This window comes from Ahaetulla prasina, chromosome 3, assembly GCF_028640845.1.
Source record: "Ahaetulla prasina isolate Xishuangbanna chromosome 3, ASM2864084v1, whole genome shotgun sequence".
Lineage (NCBI taxonomy): Eukaryota > Metazoa > Chordata > Lepidosauria > Squamata > Colubridae > Ahaetulla > Ahaetulla prasina.
The window spans coordinates 170,291,270-170,314,921 of NC_080541.1; the positions used below are offsets into that span (position 1 = coordinate 170,291,270).

A 23,652-nucleotide genomic window follows, 5' to 3' on the forward strand; every position below is an offset into this window, starting at 1 on the left:
TGAACTACAAGTTTGATAATTCTTGGTTTACCAGCTGATGTCTAAATTTTCTCAACTCATACAATAGAATCTCCTACATTTAATCTATGTTTATGTCTTAAGATGTCTAGATATCAAGAGGATGTGATCCTGCTGAATGCAGTTTTTAACCTGTAGGATTTTTAACAAATTATTATTTTTGGCAGATTTTTTTCAGCTGAAACTTTGTCATTCTTTATTATTTTAGGCATGTACTGGAATAGAAAATATTGATGAAGCTATCACCTTACTTGAACAAAATAACTGGGATTTAGTGGTAAGTATTTATTTTACTTTATGTGTTTAATGCTTAAAATCAGAGGGAAAATTGCTGGAATCCTAGCATGGCTAGCTGGAAGACTGACAGTTCAAAGGATAAGCAAACTTAATGTAGTGCTGTGTCAAGTCTACCAGCCCATTTTCAAATCATGGAAGATGTGATATTGTGATTAAAATGGACTAGGAGGAAGAGAAACCTGGTACTAGTTCATTAAGAGAATTTGGGGAAGTCACTGTCTCTCATCCTGACTTACCTCATAGGCTTTTTGATGTGGAAAAATAAGAGGAAAGAGTAGAACATAACCTGCTTTTTTGCTTCTGAATGAAAGCCAGATTAAAATCCTAAATCAAGAAATACATGTTCAGAGTACATACTACAAAGAACAATTGGCTCTTCACTTTTGGGGGAAATGTAATTTGGCATTGCAAGAAGCAGTAACCAAAGTTTTCTTATTGGCCCAATTGATTGCAATGTTTTCCCATTGTATTTGATTTGGAATGATGTTACTCGTGATGTAGCTTTGTCCTTTTTCAGGGTCTTGGGGCAGGGATGGAAGTTTCTCCTTTTACATCTTTGTAAGGATTCCATTTAGTTTTGGACATCATTACTGCTTTCTGATTTTACTGGGCTGTTCATGGTGACAAAGCATCAGTTGTATTTCCTTACCTTTGATCAAGTATCATATGTCTCTGCGCTTTCATGTTTTTTTGAGGTGTGTATTGGAAGTGAAGTAATGGTAACAGTATACAAGAGTATGCTTCAGGAGGATACAACTTTTCTTTCCAAATTAGTCGAGAGACAAGGTATGCTATAGTGAAAAAAGAAATACTAATAACCTCAAGGCCAGGTTTTTTTTATTGCAATCTTATGGCTACCTACTGACAACATGTATCTCTAGTAAAGTCTGATTTGGATTCTTTTCAGGGATCCATACTAAATGTAAATTTCCTGGATTTTTAAAGAACAGGGTCTGTTTCTCCTGAGGGAGTTCAGTCCTAGGCAGATTTTTATTAAGATCAAATTTTTCAGATACACAGTAAAGTATGAGATATCTGGCCAATGCATGAGTTTAGAAAAGTGAAACCATGTTTCATAAGAAATATTGAGAGTCTGAGGGGGACAGTAAGCTTGTGTTAGCATCTATTTGTAACTGTACTTCAATTTTGAACAAATCTTTGCCAAAATGTCTTGCCAAAAATTCTCAAATCTACATACTTGTGCCAATAAAGATAATGCATTTTCAGGGTCAAAGAAAGGTTAAATAAAGAAACAGAATGGGTATAATGTTTCATATTGTACAATGATAGGAAAGAATTTAGTGTCAACTGATATGTATTAGGAGGTCAGATGTTCATAGATACATTAAAAAGTTGGAAATTTATTGGAAATCTAGTTGTCTTTGTATGCAGAAGAAAGTGGTATAATGTGACACATTGAAAAAACGGCAGTTTTCTGAGTTTTTTGGAGAGAAATGGTTATATTTTATATCCAAAAGATGAGGTAGAATTATCTTACGGTTTTACAGTTTAAGATTTAAAACATTAATAATCCTTAATGTAAAAAAAAAGTGCTGCCGGTTTTTATTACTTTGTATCCAGCAGTGCAGGATTTTTTTTAAAAAGGCATTATTGAGGTTGCAGACTGTCTTGTTTCTTTTTTTCTCCTTCAAATTAATTTTTTAGTTTTGCTATATAAAGAAAGAGCAACAGTTTCAATATTTATATAAACAGAATGTGCAGAAATGGACAGGCTAACACTTGAAATTAAAGAGAAGGAAGACATGGAATATTTTGAATTATGGGATTTGTTTTATCAATGGTTAACTAACAAAAACAGAAATTAGAATGTTTAAAAGTGTAAGAGAACAACTAATTTTACTTTGAGAGAATTATGACATGTTTACTATTAATATGAATTAGTATTAACAATTGAGGGATGTGGTGGCTCAGTGGCTAAGATGCTGAACTTGTTGATCGAAAGGTTGGCAGTTCAGCGGTTCAAATCCCTAGTGCCGCGTAACGGGGTGAGCTCCCGTTACTTGTCCCAGCTTCTGCCAACCTAGCAGTTCGAAAGCATGTAAAAAATGCAAGTAGAAAAATAGGGACCACCTTTGGTGGGAAGGTAACAGCGTTCTGTGCGCCTTTGGCATTTAGTCATGCCGGCCACATGACCACGGAGATGTCTTTGGACAGCGCTGGCTCTTCGGCTTTGAAACGGAGATGAGCACCGCCCCCTAGAGTCGGGAACGACTAGCACATATGTGCAAGGGGAATCTTTACCTTTAGTATTAACAATTAGTAAGTATTATGATGATGAGAAAATAGTTATTATAGGAATACTGTTATTAAGGAACATTATTACTATTATGGTGATGTTGATTGCTCCAACTAATTGTAACCAGACAACATACTGTTTATATAGGTCTTGTTCTGATTTTAATAGCTAGAAAATACATTGTTATGGGCCAAGAAGATGAACATCTTTTAAATTCAGATACCAAATACTGGATTATGGAGATTCTCTTTTGTATTCTTAGAAATATGCTATTATAGCCTAAGTACAGATACCTTTGGTCACTAAGAGTCAAAAGAACATAATCAACCAGTCAAACAATTGTAGACACCTTTTAAATATTCAGTATGCCACACTTCTTCATTTTTAAAAGGATACAGCCTGTATTAAGGAAAGCAGCTACTGAAAGAGAATAAGACTTTTTTTTGTAGTGGGGTTTATACAGATTATGTTGAGGCTGAAGAAGTGCAAAATTGTTCTTGATATTTTTTGTAAAAATAAAAAACCTACACAAGTTACTAGAGCTTGCAACTGTACCATTCCAGATGCAGATCTTAAAAGAGGGGATATTGCATTTTACTATTTTCAAAAGTTATGCACTCTCGAGTCTTCATTTTTACAGTTTAAATAATCATGGATTTATGTATGTGTTGTGCAATCTCACCAAATGCAACTTCAGGGCTCCCTGTATCAGAATGTTATGAAGGAGATGTTGAAACAATCCTTCAGATTTACTTCTAGCTCTTAAGAGTCAAACTCTAGACATTTTCTATAGAATTCAGTTCCAAATTTTAATAATTCATCTACTTGTTACTAGATGTTTATCTTGAAGAATTAGAATACTCAGGTGAGCCCAAAATTTTAATTCCAGAATCAGTTCTTTTTTGATCAAGAAATAGTTTTCCTAGAAAGTATTCATTGTTGTATTGTTGTATTACTGTTCATCTATTTCAGGTACAATGACCATATTTTCACTGAAAAAACAAAGGGCAAACCTGAAAAAGAGGGCAAACCTGAAAGAAGTTTGTACGGACAACAAAATTATATTTTTAGTTTTAGAACATTTAGAAAATTCAAAAGCAAAACCAAGAAAAATAAATAAATTAAATAAAGCTAAAGGAGAGTTTTTGAAAATAAATCACATATGGTCATTGTAATTGCAAGAAATGAAAAATGATAAACTAGATATTTCAGTCAGTGTGTGTTCTTCTGTAGAATATTAACATGAATAACTTTATAGGTAACATTACAAGTTTTGATGTTCTTCATAAAATACTTATACTACAGATTTTTATGTGAAGTATAGACTATCTCATATATTTCCTGTGTAAAATAATTTATAGCTTTTAACTTTGTATAAATAGTTTAGCAATGGCTTTGGAGATATTTATAGAATTTTATTATTTTCCTCTTGGAAAATTCAAAAAGCATATTTATAAATTTACGTTTCCAGGCATGTTTTGCTATACAGTTTCTGGGTTCTTAATTGACATACAAGGAAAGTTGAATTCAAAAGCTGAATCTGTTTCGAACTATGTATGCACCAATGAAAAAAAAAACCATTTTCATGCTAGAAAAATAAGCATATCTATATCTTTCCATTCATGTACACTACAGTTAATTGAGAAGTTCTGAGGCACTAAAACTGAAAAGTACTGAGGCACCAAAATAATCTTTGAAAGAAGTGATGGCTGTGCATTTGGATGTGGTGGGAAGGGGTAGGCTAAATGCTTAAGAATGCTGCTCATCACGCCTACTTTATAAAGACTGTTTTAGCTTGGGTTTTGTTTTTTACATCTGCAGTTGCTTGCCAAAAAAATGAACAAATGGGAACATTATAATAAAAAGTGAGGTGCTTGTAGAATTTTGGAACTTAACTTATTCCCAATTTGCTATTAAATATTATGTTTAGTTTCCATGAATTTGAAGATATAAAATTCAGTAATGCACAGTATCAGTAGAGAAGTAAGCCTTTGGTAAGGCTTGGTGACAAGTTATGAAAGTAATGTAAGTACCATATGCAACCTTATCTAAACAGTAGTTGAAATTTCATTACTGCAGTAATGAACTCTTTCTACTTCTATTATCCTTGCGCAGCTGCCAGCAAGAAATGCAGAGTCATCAAGTGAGCGGCAAGGCTAATAAATGTCAATTTCTTTTTATGAAGAAGCTACTCTATTTCTTGTAATAGAGAGTTCTTTGTACTCTTAGTCCACACAAAAGGCAGCACCTGAGAAGACAGAAGCGCTTGGCACTCTGACTAAATTTTTCCCCCTCTCGTTAAGCATTTCTTTTCACAAATTCATATTTTCAGGGTAGCAAGTTTAAACTTAAGGTGGGAGGCATTTTATACATTTATGCAAACTATAATTACATTGCTTTAAACAGTTAAAAGAGTAATTAAAATGTTGCCCTAAAGCAAAAACTAAACTAATTATGCAAAGAGTACAAACTTTCAATGTTTTTAAAGCTGATTGATGCTTTTGGCTTTTGGAATATAGGAAATTTGTTTAAACATTTTTTTATCAAAACTAAAAAAAAAATTCACCTGCAGCACTATAGGTTTATTTTTTTTATACCCTAATGCCCACTGATAAGATTCAGCAGAAAAAATTCCTTTTGCTTTCAGTGAGGCAGTGAAGTTTCAATAATTTCGCCTTCCTTCTGAAACTTTAATAAAACCATGAAATAAATAATTATTATAGGATGGCATAAGTGGAAGTGCATATTGCCCATCTTAGAGTTATTTGGATCTTACAGCAACATTTGGTAGTGGATTTAATATCAGAATAACACATGCCACTCTTCTTCTTTTTTTTTTAAGGAGTGGTAATTCTCAGAATAGTCCCCTCTTAACCACATTGTATCTACCAGGCTGCTTCTGAGGAAGAGATTAGAAGTATTGCTGCTCCTATTGCCTTGATTAGAACCTCACCATCAACTTCCATTTACCTCCTACAACTATTTTACCAGTTGTCTCAACCTGATCAACCACTAGTCTGCACCTGATCATGAAATCTTCTAAATAAATAAACCAATGCTGCTTCTGTTCTATTCCTAGTCCTTTTCTATTGGAATAGAATGAATAGAATAGAATTTTTATTGGCCAAGTGTGATTGGACACACAAGGAATTTGTCTTGGTGCATATGCTCTCAGTGTACATAAAAGAAAAGATATGTTCATCAAGGTACAACATTTACAACACAATTGATGGTCAATATATCAATATAAATCATAAGGATTGCCAGCAACAAGTTATAGTCATACAGTCATAAATGGAAAGAGATTGGTGATGGGAACTATGAGAAGATTAATAGTAGTTCAGTAAATAGTTTGACAGTGTTGATGGAATTATTTGTTTAGCAGAGTGATGGCCTTCGGGAAAAAACTGTTCTTGTGTCTAGTTGTTCTGGTGTGCAGTGCTCTATAGTGTCGTTTTGAGGGTAGGAGTTGAAATAGTTTATGTCCAGGATGTGAGAGGTCTGTAAATATTTTCACGGCCCTCTTCTTGATTCGTGCAGTATATAGGTCCTCAATGGAAGGCAGGTTGGTAGCAATTATTTTTTCTGCAGTTCTAATTATCCTCTGAAGTCTGTGTTTTTCTTGTTGGGTTGCAGAACCGAACCAGACAGTTATAGAGGTGCAAATGACAGACTCAATAATTCCTCTGTAGAACTGAATCAGCAGCTCCTTGGGCAGTTTGAGCTTACTGAGTTGGCGCAGAAAGAACATTCTTTGTTGTCCTTTTTTAATGATGTTTTTGATGTTAGCTGTCCATTTTAGATCTTGCGATATGATAGAACCTAGAAATTTGAAGGTTTCTACTGTTGATACTGTGTTGTCTAGTATTGTGAGAGGTGGAAGTATGGAAGGGTTTCTCCTAAAGTCTACCACCATTTCTACGGTTTTGAGTGTGTTCAGTTCCAGATTGTTTTGGTTGCACCATAAGGCTAGTCGTTCGACCTCTCGTCTATATGCGGATTCATCATTGTCTCGAATGAGACCAATCACTGTTGTGTCATCTGTGAACTTCAGTAGCTTAACAGATGGATCATTGGAGATGCAGTCATTGGTATACAGAGAGAAGAGAAGTGGGGAGAGCACACAGCCTTGGTGGGCCCCTGTGCTAATTGTACAGGTATTTGATGTGATCTTGCTTAGCTTCACCTGCTGCTTCCTGTTTGTTAGGAAGCTTGTGATACACTTACAAGTCTGTTGCAGATGGTTTAGAAAAACACTGTTGTGTGATGCTTGGGAATTTGGAAAAGTTAAATGTTTTTAGAATCTTACAAGATTTTTATTAGGAAGAAAAATATGCATTCTCAAAATAGCTTTAATTTGCTTTCATTATGAGTAAGACCAATGCCATTAGGGTAATTTTTTTTATGGTGAATGTGACTTCTTATTAGCAAGAACGATATTTTAAGATTTGATCTCAGGAAAACTGAGATATCAGAGATAATAAATATGTTGTAGACTTCACTTTGTTGCTCTAGGCTACTATGAGGGTTGCTAGGGGGGGAAATTGCTTTTTCTCATGAGTTAGGAAATGCAAATAAATATTAATTCCCAAGGATCATTAGAATTTTTAAAAACAGTGAATGATGAAACATGATTGCACATCTGAATGGATGAATATGAAGCAATCAAGTACATATTGTTTAGTAATTAATATATTAATGTTTCAGTTCTTATTTTAAGATTCACTACTTGTATAAATTTGTGTGTTGCCTTCTACCAAATATATGGGGGTATGGCATGTAATAAATATATTCCTTGAGAAGTCAGATCAGCCATTCTTTTAGTTAAATAGATAAGGTTTACTCATATCTGACTAAACCAATTGAATTTACTCTAGCAATAACTAGTTTCAAATTATTTCAGAAGTGTTATTTTGCAATTTAAATGACTGAGTCTGAATTTAATTCATTATAAAAAATAATATATTTCAATATATGATGTTTCCAGTACAAAATGTTCCTCAGCAGCTTCAGCGTATGAACAGACCTGATACACATTTTATAAATCTTTTTGCAGTACATACATGCATGTGCTGATATGCAAACACCCACTGAAGTATTAGAAACACTCCAAAGAAGAAAGCAAATACTGATGTATGTGATATAAACTGGATTTAATTACTGTCTGAAATTCAGATCTATTAATATAGACTTTTCAAACCTGATATTTCTAAATGTGTTGGGTAGCAAGCCGCAGAATCCTCATCCATCTCTGCCACTAGGCTATTTGTAGAAATGAAATGTACTGCCATGGACAAAAAGGGAGGAATTAACAGCCTATCTGTAATTGGCCAATGGAGCCATTTGAAAAGGTTGTATATTCCTGTTTGGTAATCAAAAAAATGTATCTTAAATGTCTAAGAGCAAAAAAGAATCTTATGTTTTACCGCTGAATTTATTACATATTAATGTTATTAATTTAGAATGCTTCTGTGCCCCACATTTTGTTGCATGTAATCATTGTATTGGTATTTCACTTGCTTTGCATAATTATCTCTTTTTAAAAACCATATTTAATGGCAGTTAAATATTAAGCTCTGCCCTAGGAAAGTTAATAGTAAACCAGAAAGAACTAAAGCTCTTTCTAAATGTATATTTTAGAAAGGGAGCAGATAGGAAGAATAGCATTGTATTGGATTTATCCTTATATCAGTAAAAATGTGTAGGAAATACATGGAAGGAAACAATGAAACCAGTTATCTTTGGATTTTTAGAATGCTCATAGTGTGTCCAGAAATTAGAACTAGTAATACGGAAAGATTCCTGGGAGTTCAGAATAGTTCATATTTTTCTTTTTAATAATCCTTGTTACTTTAGAGTACAGAAGACTAGTGTTGTATTGTTATGGGCCTGAATTACAGGAGCGTGTCTAAGGCTAACCTAAGTGAATCTCTAGATACTGTATGACAGGTTTTGAAATGAGATTCTCCAAATTTTAGCTTTAAACAATTTTTTAGCTTTAAAGAATCTTATAACATTCTTTATAGATAACAGAAAATATTATTTTGGAATAATGGTGTCCATGTTTCTTGGCCTAATATTATTTGTTAGAATCAAAGTTATCTATTGCTATTTTTAAAAATGGATGGGTGGGAATAACATCAGAGACTTCAGAGGAAAAAAGTTAGGCCTGTGACTTCTTGCACATCTGTTTTCAATTTTTAAATTAGCAATTGGTTTCTGCAAAACATTTGGAAAGACACTTTGGAGGCACCCCCTCAAAAGGCACTGCTCAATTTATTGTTTGGATTTTTATTCAATTTCTGCTAGAAATTCAAACCTGCCATTAATTCAACAATTTGCTGCTGGATTTTGATATCAGGATATTGGAAGGGTGTCATTCTAAAAAAAGACTGGGGGCCATGGATTATCTGGATTTACCTTTTTAGAGGCAATAGATTTAATTTCACTTACTTGGAAAAAAAATCTTTAGATGGGGCAAATAATAATGAATTGGCATAATTTTTCTTATTGATGGTAAATCTTCCTTCCCTACTACCCAACTCTTTAAAATATGGGTAGTCCTAGACTTAAGATCACAGTTGAGGCCAAAATTTCTGTTGTTAAGTGAATCAATGCAGCTGATAAGTTAGTCACCTGGTTGTTAAGTGAATTTGGATTCCCCATAGACTTTGCTTGTCAGAAGGTCGCAAAAGGGAATCACATGACCCCAGGACCCAGCAACGGTTATAAGTATGAACCAATTGCCAAGCGTCTGAATTTTGATCACATGATCATGGGGATGCTGCAAAGATGATAATTGTAAAAAACGGTCATAAGTCACTTTTTTCAGTGCCTTTGTAACTTTGAACGGCCCTAAATGAACTGTTGTAAGTTGAGGACTATCTGTACCTCTATAAAATATATCTAAAAAGTCTTTCACCAGTCAATGAGTTTTAGTAGAGATATTACTTGGAGTTCCCTATTTAATCTTGTACTCTGACCATGGTGTCACATTTCTTTTCATTTATTATATTGTAATTGATAGAATAGGGACTTCGTGGTTTAACATGTTTGAATAAGGGTGACTCACATTTGTATTTATTAATTTACTTATTAGTAAAAATAATAAGACACCCCCCATCCCATGAAGGCTGGGCAATAAATACCACAGTTACTCTGTGGTAAGATGGGCAGCCAATAAATTTGATAAATAAAATAAAAATAAAATAAAAATAAACAACATTAAACAAATCAAGGCACAAGATAGCAAAGCAAAAAATGTTGCATGTCCGTAAAAGAAGAAAACTTTCAAATTAATGTGCAGAATCCTATAAAAAGGCTTATCACCTAACCTAGCCCAAGGCTTGATGGAGAAGCCATGGTTTTCAAGACCCCTTTAAAAGCATTTAAGATAGGGGCCATACAGATATCCGGGGATAATTTAAAGAAGGCAGGTACTATGACAGAAAAGATCAGCTTTCTGGGTCCTATCAGCCATGTTTTAATCAATGGAGATGGAGAGCATGCTAATTCTCACTGACAAGATGGATAGAAACATCCATTAAATGTGCTTGTTTATGTAAATAAATTAGCTTTTAACAGATCAGCTTTAAAGAGACAGAATTCCAAAAATACGGGGCTGTCACCAGGAAGGCCCTGTCTCTAGGTTTCATCAGCCTCATTTGTCCCATAGTGAGCAAAGCTTAATACTATATTGTTCTTGTATATATGCTTACCCTAACATCAGTAGTAAGGAAAGGCCACTTGGCTTAAATGCAGTATCTCCAGTGGCCATAACTGTCTTTGAACACTGAAATAATACCTGTTTCTCTTCCTAGTTTTACCTAGGAAATCATATAGTCTTTGGTGGCCACTGGTACCTTCTGTCTGACCTTTTCTCTGAATTTCTTTTTATAAAAGAAATTTGTAGTGCCACTATATGTTCCACCTTAGGTACAATGTTTTGTGCAAACTGGTTGAAAATATTGCGTGGGCATTGTTGTCAATTCTATTTGTTACATAAAATAATTTGTCATAAATGCACAGTATGAATGAGCCTGCGTTTTCTTTGGTGGCAAAAAATATATATAGTATCCCAGTTTTATCTTAATGTATGTTAGGAATTCATATCAACAGATTTTTAATTTTGTTACCAATTTTAGCAATTATCTGACCTGCTACATTAGTATGACAGAAACTTTTTCCCCGTTCCTTAATGACCGATTTATATCCATTTGAAATAGGCCTTTAATCATTCTGAACGTATTTTCTCTAATGTGGAATATTAATCTGTACTGTATCTTAATTTAGACCATGCAAAGCATTTGAGAGAAGTTATTTCAAAAAGCATATTGCACTTCCCTTGAAGCATTAAAGTAGTTGCTACCTCTGGGAAGGTTATGACAGCTGCCCTGAAGCCTTTCCCTGGTTATCTATCTGTTTGTGTGCATGCGCCTGCACAAAGAAGCAAACATAACATAAAAACTGCTGGGGAAAGCCTTTGAAATAGCTGTACTGAATTTTCTGGGTTGGGACTATAAAGCTTTAAAGAGGGCACTTTGCTTAGACTAGTAAATTTTGTGAAGAGCTTTTTTCAGATAATTTGCACAGCCTTATTTTTAATCTGTTGGCAGACAATATCTTTGAAGAGTTCGTCATTTCTTTTACAACTGGCTTTTTCATCCCCAATTTGGCCATTTTTAATTTCACTTCTGCTGCCTTTAGGGACACATCCATATGTGATAGGTTGATTAACACTTGGTGGGATTCTTCCTAGGAAAACTAGAGTTGTAGACTTCACTGAGAGATCAGGAAAACATTCCAGCATGACAATAGCAATCCACATCCATACTGTAGTCACAAAACTAGACAGTTATCATTGTTGTCTAGAAAATTAAATGCTGTATGCTTCCTTTTCAGGCAGCCATCAATGGAGTTATACCACAGGAAAATGGCATTTTAGAAAGGTAAGTGGTATTTTTATACTTATATCCATTATCCTAAAAGCATTATGAAATAACTTGTACTTAGACTGCTGTTTTCTGCAATTGAGTTTTAAAATACATTTTAATAATCTAAATATGAAGCTTTTATTTAAGCACTACAAGGAAAATACTGTTTAAATTAATTTGTCAATGCTTAACTTTTGATTAGTCTTAGAAAGTCACCTACTTGTAGTTCAGATGCTCAGTAGAAGTAAGTTCTTACTTCTTCCAATGAAATTATAATAATTAAGGAGCACATTTCCCAAAACTCAGATTAAAACCAGTTAGGTTGAATATAAGGCAAATGTTCTTAGTGATGAACCAAGAAATCTGGCTCTCTTCTTCATTTAACGTTCAATTGGTCCCTTTAACTGTAATCAATAATGGCTGACACAACAGCCCAATCTTCTTTCTCTAAGAAGAGGCATTATTTATATCAGCAGCAAGACTAGTGTAAAGTTCCCGCAAAAATGAAAGCCTGTGGACTGTGAAATTTGGAGATCCAAAATCTCTCTCTTTTTTTTTTTTTACATTTATATCCCGCCCTTCTCCGAAGACTCAGGGCGGCTTACATTGTGTAAGGCAATAGTCTCATTCTATTTGTATATTTATATACAAAGTCAACTTATTGCCCCCCCCCCAACAATATGGGTCCTCATTTTACCTACCTTATAAAGGATGGAAGGCTGAGTCAACCTTGGGCCTGGTGGGACTAGAACCTGCAGTAATTGCAGGCAGCTGTGTTTAATAACAGGCTATCTTATAGCCTGAGCCACACCGCGGCCCCTCTTTATTTAGGAATTCTTTATTGTTATTCCTGCTTTTTGATACTTGGGAGGTAACATCTTTGCTAAGAGGGAATTGTGAAATCAGACTTCTCTGAGATTGAAATCTGACCTTTTCTTCAGAAGGGGGATTTATATTATTGTTCCTGAAATGTCATAATTTGTAAGAAGCTACAGCTGGCAATCTATGATTGAAGAAGCAATTTTGGACATTATGAGATTGTTTGGTCTCAACTATAGTAGCGTGTAAGCAATAGATAATGTTTATTGGGACTCAGTGAAAGAACTGAAATTGTTGAAAATGTCCTAAATTTCCCCATTTCTAGCACTTTAGCTATCAAGCTTCATTACTTTAGCACTAATTGACTGCATTCCCCCCCAAAAAAACTGCTGACATTCATTAAAAACAATAAAAATAAAAATTATCCAGGTTTTACTGGGAGAATATGTAAACTGGAAAAATATTGTCCATGTGATAAATGCAAAAGAGCGCTATGTGGAGAAAGAGAATGGTGCTTGCAAAGTCAGGCTGCTTGTGTTGTATTCCTGAATTGCAGATTTACGGGGACACACACAAACAGACAGAACCAAAAACAGAGGGATCAGTGTGGTTTGGGAATATGAGGACTGATCCCTTTCCTCTTCTGCTTAGTTTTGAAAGCTAACTGCATTGACCATCTGGCCGGAAAGGTCTTCACAAGCAGTAGTCTTCTTGCTTCCCACTCCAGCACAGAAAAATCTCTGAATTGGGGCCAATATATTTTTGCATGGAAATGTATACACCTAAACACAGCGCGCCCATTGTTCATCTTAACTCTGAAACTGCCCATGGCTTTGGAGCTGAGAACTACCCTTTGTTCTTTCTGATTAGCGAGAAAGAAAAGAGGGTTTTGTGTTAAAAAAGAATCACAGTGTTCTATTTTTTTGTTTGTTTCCCCTTCACTCAAACATAATTTGTAATGCAGAATGAGGCAAATTATTGTAGCCAACGGTTAAGATCACGACAAATGCTCTGATATTAAAACTGCACAGATTTGTCAGCAACAGTTTGCTGTCATAGTTCAGTTTAACAGTGATTGAGTTGTTGTTTGCAAGCGTTTGCCTATCAATTGCACTGGATGCATCTGAAAAACCAGAAGCTTAATATAAGTTTCCTATTTTGAAAAACAGATAGAAGAGGAGACATTTTAAACTTGCTGGTACGCTTACCGGTATTAATATATAAAGGATTTTAAATTCGTATCTCATGGTTCTGTAACAATTAGAATTTATTTATTTGGGTTCTTGTGGGGAAAATAGGAGAAAGAAGGTCTGTTGGATATGTTTGCTGGCTTGAGTTATTTGTAAAAACAATAAAGTGGTATAAATAAAATTTATTCAATTTGCATGGCCATGCATCTCAACAAATGACTATGGGCAGTGAACAGTCTTAAAATAAATGGAAAACAATTCCCATCACAAATACAAAAATTATAATACATGGCAATTGAGCAAGATATCACAAGGCAGACACTAGCACAGCCAAAGTCAGAACCCTTCACACACTCGAGGCTGGGCATCAAACCAGATCTTTAGGGTCTTACAAAAGGCCAGCAGAGTCTAGGCCCATGATGGTGAACCTATGGCACGCGTGCTACAGGTGGCATGCGGAGCCATATCGTGGGGCACGCGAGTTCAGCTCCGGTGCGCACATCCGTGTTGGCTAGCTGATTTTCGGTCCTTCTGGGCACACCAGAAGTAGGGAAACAGAATGTTTCCGGCCTCTAGAGGGCCTGGGGGGTGGGGAAGGCCCGTTTTTCACTCTCCCCAGGCTCCTACAAAGATTCTGGAGCCTGAGGAGAGCAAAAAATGGGCCTTCTGGTCCCATTGGAAGTCAACAAATGGGCCATTTCTGGTATCTGGAGAACCTATGGGGGAGTGGGGAAGGCCGTATTTGCTTTCCCCAGGCTCCTAGAAAGCCTCTGGAGCTTGGGGAGGGTGAAAAACAAGCCTACCGGGCCCACCATGCCATTGTGTGCCAAAAGCAGATGGAGCACGGGAGTGGGGTGCATAGAATTGATCTGGGCACTCATGCACACGACCCCCCCCCACGCACTCCCCGCGCTTTTGGTACACGATGGCAAAAAAGTTAGCCATCACTGGTCTAGGTTATTCTCATTTCTGGTGAGAGAATGTAATTAGCAGAAATTATGGCAGAAAAGGCATATATCCTGAGCCCCAGCACTGGCACTTTTGGCTAATAGACTCAGATCATTCCCATCCTGCTGGATTGGATTCACTGGGGAGAAACAAGCGGAGAAAGATAGTCCTTCAAGTAACCTAGTCCCAAACCAGGAAGAGCTTTAAGGTGACAACCAGTACTTTGAATTGCACCTGGAAACACATGGGGAGCTAGTGTAACTCACGAAATAGTGGTGTTACGTATGCCAAGTAGCCAGCACTATTTGCTACCTAGGCAGCTGCACTCTGCAGCAATGGCATCCTATTTAGAGTCCATTGCAGTAGTCCAAAGGCGTGAGCAGCAATGAGCAGGGATTTACTCAATCATACACCTTTTTTAAAAAAATGTGAAGCAACATAAAGACTGAGTTTGAAAACGGACTGGATTGGGCGGAAGAAAAAAAACCAAAACCTTCAGGAGAATCCTGCTGGGAGAGGGAGTAGGCAGCAGCTCAGAATGCTGTTTATTTTTCCATTCTGTACTCCCTGCCTCTCTCCTTTCTGATCACATGATCCATAGGAAGTATGGGCAGCCTTCCCATACATAATAACAAGCAATGTATGGCCATTGTTGGTAAAGGATTGGAAGCAATTCCAAAAGCATCATGGTTTCCTTGCCTCGTAGGACACTGCTGATAATCTTATTTTTTAATTTTTACAATTTAGAAATAGGAGGAAAAATATTTAAATATCTTTTCCGAATTACAAATATTATCTCCTTGTAACCTATGAAAAATTTGTTCAGATATAAATAATAATAATGCCCAATTGGGTGTCTTCCTCCTGCCAGCCTGCCTGCCTGCCTTGTTTCCAAGGGAAAGGGATTTGCAAGTAGAGCTTATGTGTGTATGTATGTGGCCGTGATGGTAGTTTTTTCTCATTTAGAGAGAGACCAGCTGGCATTGCCATGACACATCATATGAGAGCATTGCAGAACAAAGGGAAGGAGAGAATCTCTAATAGATAACGGACTTAAGCCAAGAATGTGCAATGTTTCTTAAGCACTTGAGCACACATACCACAGTATTTCCTAACCCTAATCAAAACTCCCTGGACAAAAAAGAGTGGACAGGCACAGGACAAAGCTACTTAAAAATAGAATAATATTAAATACAATCAGTGCAATTAATTTTCCCCCTTATATTGCATGAAAATTAGTAAGTTTTGAAGAGGTTCTGGAGTCTGAGGGGCTGCAAATTGTATATCCCTGTTCAAAGCCATGTAGGCTTTACAAAATTTAAAATTATTTGAAAAACTAGGAACCCAATGTAGCCTTTAGTGGATGGGATATGTTTTGTTTTATCAGTGTTCACTGTTAGTTATATTCCATAACTACTTTTTTGATATATGGAAAAGAAAAGGGAGCAATATATTTTATTTGTATACTTGCAAATCGGATCAAAATGAAGCTGCATGTCCTATCAGATGTTTTACATATTTGTTAATAAACAAATCTGAATAGTGAATTACTAAAGCCAGTTACTGTGATATATACCACCATTTTGCAGTACTTGTATTTATTTAATAGCCAGATTGATACTATATTACTTTCAAATACAAAGGCAAATTTGAAACTGAGTGTTTTCAGTTTAGCATCTATTTCATTTTATAATTATAATTGTGCTTTTGAAAAGTATCTAAGCTAAAAAAGATAGGCTAAGTCCTGACAACTGTTAAGATTATTGCATTTTTGCAGATTATTAGGTCAGGATGCTAGCAGGATTAATTTGGAGGTCTGTTTAGTTACGTCAAATAATTATGAGAATCAAAAGACTTTTGTTCAGGAACAAAATGCTTACCACCTGTGGCTGCATTTCTGTACTGCTCATGGAAGTAACCTCAAATAATGTTCATAAAGTGAAACCAGTTGTTTGAAGAACTTGCCTATCTTAAGAGCTACCAAAATTTATTGAACAGGTTCTCCAAACAAAGCAAAATAACCAAGTCATCTTTGCAGAAACTTTTGGGAAAGATATTAAGGCATGGCAAATATCAGAATAAAATTCATATATGTTACAGTACTATTTCATTTGTATGAGATATAACTGAGATGATATAAAATGTGGCACCCAAGCAAAATGGGACTTGATATTAAAAATTAATGTTAACTATTATCGAGTGTCGGTCAATCAGTCAGTGATAGATATTCATATCATCAAACAATGAAAGCTAGCCGAAAGCAAAGGTAAGGCAGAGTAGGAAACATGAGTTTATCTTTAACAGTACCATGATTGTAAATGGAAGCTGTTTCATTCTTAGACTGATCATTTGCCCAGATGAATAGGGATATTCTACTGCTCCATGTTTTGTCTTTGGCCTGCTCCCGAGTGTTCAGTGTTTACCCGTGGTTTATATATTTTTTTCATATATTATGTGGCAAGAAGTCTTGCTTTAGAAATTCTTAGTGGTTGCAGATTACATTCTCACTATTATTGTCACTTTCTTTTCTCGTATTTCACAAGTTCACTTATTTTCACAACTTTTTATAAGGCAGTTCTTTTACCTTTTACATAAGGACATCATGCTGTGTCTATATAGGCCTTCTGACTGATTCTTTGTTATAGCCATTCTGCTGATTGATTCTTGTCCATGGGCTGTTCAGGACACTTTGGTGTAGACTTAAGTATCATATTCTGCTGATACTTAATACACTCCAGTATAGTTCTCTCTAGGCCAGTGACTTTTTAAAATATATTCATTTTTAGTTTTCAGCATTTTGTCAACTACTTTGTGACTACCTCAGACAGTTCTACTAATTTCTCATGCATATTCTAAATGGCTTGTACAAATCCAAGCCCTTTGCCATGGCTAGTACACACAATTTACATTAATGCATGTAAGCATATGAGCATGTATAAATTTGGAAAATTGTCTTCATTTGACACCAGGCTGATATGTTTTTCAGTGAATATAGTGGAGAATCTTTACAAAGGCCTGCCTATGGTCCCGCTAGTCATCCTTCGTCATCGTCTTCAGCATCTTCCTCCTCTTCTGCATTTCGTCCCGTAGTGCCATCCAGACAAATAGTGGAAAGACAACCACGCATGCTTGACTTCAGAGTGGAATACAGAGATCGAAATGTGGATGTGGTGCTCGAAGACAGTTCTACAGTTGGTAAGAAATTACTGAGGGGACAAAAAAACCCAAGACCAAACTAAGTAGCAAATTTAACTGTAATACAAAATATGTGTTAAGAGCTGAAATTGGCAGAGCTCTAGTAAGCCCAGGGAGAACTGATTTGTAAACATGCAACAGGTGCATTCCAATCACAAGCTTGGGAAAAACAGGGCCAAAAGTCCATTGGCTTGAAAGGGCAGGAGGAAAAGCTTTACAATTTCACCCTGAGGGTGATTCTCTGTGTGTTTTGTAGTACCCAGGTGTTTGTACACATTACTCATTTCTCTTCTGTAAGGAAGCAATTTATCTAGCTTTCTGTTGGTGGTGGGGATGGTTTTTATGCTTTTTAAAGAATTGTTTATAGTGTTTTATTACTGTCTGTGAACTGGCCAAGGTTATGTTAAAAAGATGGACAGTTATATAAATCTTTTAAATAAATGAATAGCTCTAAATCTTTTTTTTATGTTGTTATCTAATTTCTGAAAGAGTAGAAATTTATTCAGCCAAATATGACCTAAAGTCTGATATCTTTCTTTGAAGGGGAGGGGAGGGAAGAGATATATAAAAGCAATACTTGTAAAGTTAATGTTAGTGTTAGTCTTGGGAAACAAGGACTGGGGGAAAACATGTTTGAGTTCTTTAAGTATTTGAATTAATAACTATATGATGGGCCAAAACAATGATCATAGGTACCAGAACCCATGTTAATGCAGTATATAATATCTCTGTTATGCTTAGAATCAGAGCATGCATGCTTTTAAATTCAGTTTAAAGATTACAAAATGTTGTGCTTGAAATGGTGCCAGAATTAAGAGAAATATCACCATGACAGAAAGAAAAGGGAATTCTGCCCTCATTATAAAGTCATCATGGAGTCATTGATTTACAAAATGTAGTGATTTCTATTATGTTGTAAACTGTACCATAACACTTTTCAGTCAGGGTGTTTGTTGTGCTGGAATTAGTGTTAGGTATCGCAGCATCTAGTTTTCCTATTTATTAATCTTATATTGGTTGTTGTTAGTTGCAAAGTTGTGTCCGACCCATCTCATATTACTTAAATATTATTTTGCTCCCTAGGGCAACTAGGTAGAAAGAAGATGCAACTTTATTACAGTGGTACCTTGGTACTCAGCTGCTTTGAAACTCATCGAATTTGGTAATCAACACATTTTGACGTGAAAATTTTGTCCCGGTACTCATCGTTTGTTTGGTACTCAACACACAAGCTAGAACTTGTTGATGTTGGCTGCCTTGTGACTCCTTCTGGAAAAAAATTGTTTGGTACTCATTGGTTTTGGTACTCATCATGCCTCCCAGAACCAATTAACAATGAGTACCAAGGTACCACTGTATTTAAAACAATTTTGCCAACTCTGTATGATTAGTGATATCAAACAAATGTTTCCTTTTAAAATAAGTGTTTATTTAGTTTATTTATATTTCACATTTCTGAACCACCCACCTCTCTCAAAGAGGCACTTCGGATGGTGTATTTAGTTTAAAAATACAATATAAAAATCATAGGCATATTTTGATCAGAAGCAACAGATACTATGAATATATTTAGGCAATATGCCAGAGTTGGGGCCTAACTGAACTTTCTTACCTTACTTTGGCAAAGTATTCCTCTTAATAATTTAATAGAATGTATAATGTTGCGTTGGTTTCTTAAGCTGTCACATTTGGTACAGCAATTGTTAACCGTGTTTCTGAAAATAAACAACTATATACTTTTAAAAATGCACATTAACTTGGAAAAGCAATTTCAGACAGCTCTGATATTTGTACGTTCTTTCCATTATTGGAATAGGAGGCTTCACTTCTTAAAAAGTAAGTATCTTTCTGTGGAAAAATAAAATAAAATGTTTATATTCTGTTAAAAAATAAATAAATCATAGGCATAATGTGGCAAGTGTCTGTCCAGAACTGTTTTTTAAAAAATAATAATATATAATCAAAGAGTGACACCTAGTGGCAAGTATATGTTTTATTTGCTAAGCAGGTTCTTGTTTGGCTATTCACTTCATATTATTATGCTCAATTCTTCACTGAGTTGTGTCTTGTTTTTTGAGATTGGTTGAAATTTAAATGTTCAGTCTCATTTTTTATTTTGCACAGCTCCAAATGAGAAATGATATCAATGTTTTTAAAATTACTTTAGCTCATAGATTAATAAGATGCTCATTTTTAATCACGCAGGGGATTTTTATATTTTTTTTTGTTTGTTTACATTTTGTTTTGTTTGTTTACATTTATACCCCGCCCTTCTCCAAAGACTCAGGGCGGCTTACAATTTTGAGACGGGTTTTTTATGCAAGTTGATGATTTATTTTCTAGAAGTAGCAGGATTTAAGAGACAATTACGTTGACATGAATGAGAGGGTGAAATATGATGCTTTCTGAAATAGATGTATCATGTCAACAAAGTATGAATTTTTCCTTCTGAAAAAAGTTTTCCAGGGAACTATATGAAAATATTGGTATCTACAGAGATTTTGCTCATAATTCTGTAATCATCTGAAGTATTTTTCTATATATGTAAATATATTATGAAGCGAAAATATATATGAACATTAGTCACAGTATCTCTGGGGTTAAGCAGGTTATGATGATTTACATGAAAAAATAAATATAAATATATATTGAGATAAAGGTAAAAAAACCCCACTAGATTGCATCTGTTTTGATGTCTTAAGTTTCACTTTTACTAATCTAAGGCCATACTTTAATTAGTGTTCAATAGTATTTTAATCCCTTCCATCTGTCTTTTGCCCAGGGTCAATTCACACGTTATACAAAAGCAAAGCTAGATTTGCCATCAACTATGCATGCAGTGAAACTACTGCTAAGCATCATAGTAAAACTATTTTTAAAAACTTTTTTATAACTATCTGACATATTCAAGTCTGTCCTTTTAATAGCAAATTTAACATCTTCAGTTCACATTCCTGCAAAAACAGCCGTGAGTTATGTGCACGAATGCTTCTCTCAAAGTCAGATGTTAACTTTTTTTTTTCTGGTGATGCAATTGCATAAAATGCCCACCAGATGGAAGGAACATATATCATGTGAATAGAGAAATAATTAAAATCATGTGGAACTTGGATGACATCGGCTTTGGAACATGAGACTAGTATTCTGCATTTGATCATACTATATTTGCTATTGAGCAACAGTTGTACAGCGTTGCTCAGTTGGGGTATTTCAGTGCTTGAAAAGGGCTTTGAATAAACTAACGAATTGTGGAGCTTAGAATCAAAACAGTAATTTTGTTCTGAAAGAGAAATGCAAAGATTTTTAAGGAAAGAATTCTACTCTAATTTAGCCTTTAGCTCTGTTAACAGCGATCAAAACAATTAAGTAACATTCTCTGTGAGTGACATTGAGGGCCAAATTTTAGTGATGGAACAGTATGCATTTTTGTAGAAGAGCCAAGAGTCAGTCTTCACATACCTTCTTCAAACTTTTGAAGTACCAACCATGGGAAAGAAGGAATCCCATTGTGGAATATGCCAAGCTGAAAAAGCATTTTGTCTCAATAAGTAGCTGTTAGCTAAGATGGTAAATGAATAGTTACATTACGTGTAAATTTTAAACATTTCAAACAATTTTAGAAGGTTTTTTAGCGCCCAAAGCATATATCATAGAAAGCAAACTTCTAATGCAAACTATACACCCTAAACCAGGGGTGTCAAACTCAAGGCCCGTGGGCTGGATCCGGCCTGTGGGGTGCTTCAATCTGGCCCGTGGGACCATCCTGGAAACAGCAAAGGACTGGTCCGCGATGCCTCGGCCAGCAAAAACAGAGCTCAGGGCCCCCCAGGCTCCGGTTTTGCTGGCAGAGAGCTTCAGAAGGCTGTCGCAGCCAAAAATAGTACCTGGGAAGCACACGTTGCCCCCACCCAGGCTCCATTTTCACTGGCAGAGGGCTAGTGAAACAAACTGAAAACAAAACAAAAGGAGAAATGTTTCTCCTTTTGCGTTTGAGCATGCAAGAAGGAACAGGAAAGGAGAAAGAGAAAGAGGAAAGAAAAGGAAAGATGGGCAGAGAGCAAGGAAGGAAAAATAAGGAAAAAGGGGAAGGAAGAAGAAAGGAGAATGAAGAGGGAAGGAAAAAGAAGAGAAGGAAGGAAATTATAATGAGAGTGAGGGAAGGTCTGAGGGAAGTGCTAACTTAGCACTTGGCCACCACAGGTGCCACCAATACGAGTGACGTCGAGCAGGCCACACCCACCCTGACCATGGCCCACTGAGGTCAAACACAACCCTGATGCAGCCCTCAATGAAAATGAATTTGACACCTCTGCCCTAAACATAGCAAAAGATCCATTTGTTTTAATTTAGAAATGAAATCTAAATTCCTTTAATCCATTTTACATAAGATGGGAAAAACAATATCAAAATTCAATAGCATTTCAAGTAAAATCGATTATTATTTTGCATTTCTCTTCTTTATATTCTAAACATTTTTTCAGTGTTCCATTTTTGATGCTATTATATATGAGTTTATGGAGATAAACTAATATACTTAAAGACATATGTTTAAAATACATTGAGTAATGTTTGTGATTCATAGATTTTATTTTGCCTATGCTTTATAAAGATAAATCAGAAAAAGCAGAAGTGTGTTTTGATGATTCTCCTTTGTGTTTTTTTCCAGGAGAGATCAAACATATTTTAGAAAATGAGCTTCAGATTCCTGCATCGAAAATGTTGCTAAAGGGCTGGAAGACTGGAGATGTAGATGATAGTGTAAGTTTTAATATTTGTTGCAGGATATTTTTCCCCAATGGACCTTCTTTGCCAACTAATGCTGATATGTCAGCAATGTCTAAAATATTCTGGATTAAATGGCATGGTTGCTTGTACAATGAAGGCACAATATTTACAAAGGATAACATTTAACTTTGACAGTAGTTAACTTGGGCAATATTCAGGGCAGTATATTCTGTTCCTTCAGTGCAAGTTTTCTCTTTTAATATGCTGTATCTGAAGATTCCCAATAAGGATGGCATGGCACCTTCTCGTGGTCACACACACAAGATATACAAGTAGTCCTTGACTTTTGACCACAATTGAGCCAGACATTTATGTTACTAAGTGAGACATTTGTTAAGTGAGTTTTGCCCCATTTTATGACCTTTCTTGCTACAGTTGTTAAGTGAATCATTGCAGTTGTTATTGTTGTTAAGTGAATCTGGTTTATCCATTGACTTTGCTTGTCAGAAGGTCACAAAAGGTGATCACAGGACACTGCAGCTCTCATAAATATAAATCAATTGCTAAGTGTCTGAATTTTGATCATGTCACCCTGAGATGTTGCAATGGCCACAAGTGTGAAAAATAGTCATAAGTCACTTTTTTAGTGGTGATGTAACTTTGAACCAGGGTGAAATGCTCCTGGTTTGGACCACATCGCCTGATCCGGTAGCGATCATGTTGGGTGGTTCGGAGAACCGGTAGCAGTCGCAATGTGAGGCTCTGCCACCCACCAAGCTGTCGTTACTTCCTGGTTTTAACCAGGAAATAATATGTTTTGTACTCTCTGCGCATGCACAGAAAGGTTTTGTGCATGCCAGAGGCCAGAAAGGTAAGTAGATTTCACCCCTGCTTTGAACGGTCACTAAATAAACTGTTATAAGTTAAGGATTACCTGTACACTATGTAAAAACAGAGAATCCCACACACACATACCCCTGTGGAGAGGGATAAAAATCATGTAAAATCCTGTTCATGGGACCATACCATGATACATCATCTGTATCTCTCTGCTTTTATAGTTTAAACGAAGATGATATATATAGATATAGATATAGAATGATTGATATATATATATATATATATATATATATATATATATATATATATATATATATATATATATATATATATATATATATATATATATATATATATATATATATATATATATATATATATTTGTTTTCTGAGGTTTTCACGGTGTTTGTATATAGGTCTTTGGTTGTTC

General features: G+C 35.4%; 1 protein-coding gene across 1 annotated transcript in view; it reads left to right on the forward strand.

Annotated features, from left to right (window-relative positions):
• FAF1 (Fas associated factor 1) overlaps nucleotides 1-23,652 on the forward strand; it is a 214,097-nt gene that overhangs the window by 15,357 nt on the left and 175,088 nt on the right. Inside the window, exons 2-5 of the mRNA XM_058175963.1 lie at nucleotides 227-295; nucleotides 11,474-11,520; nucleotides 17,449-17,657; nucleotides 22,324-22,415. Coding sequence (XP_058031946.1) covers nucleotides 227-295; nucleotides 11,474-11,520; nucleotides 17,449-17,657; nucleotides 22,324-22,415 — 417 coding nt within the window. The remainder of the gene's footprint in view (nucleotides 1-226; nucleotides 296-11,473; nucleotides 11,521-17,448; nucleotides 17,658-22,323; nucleotides 22,416-23,652) is intronic.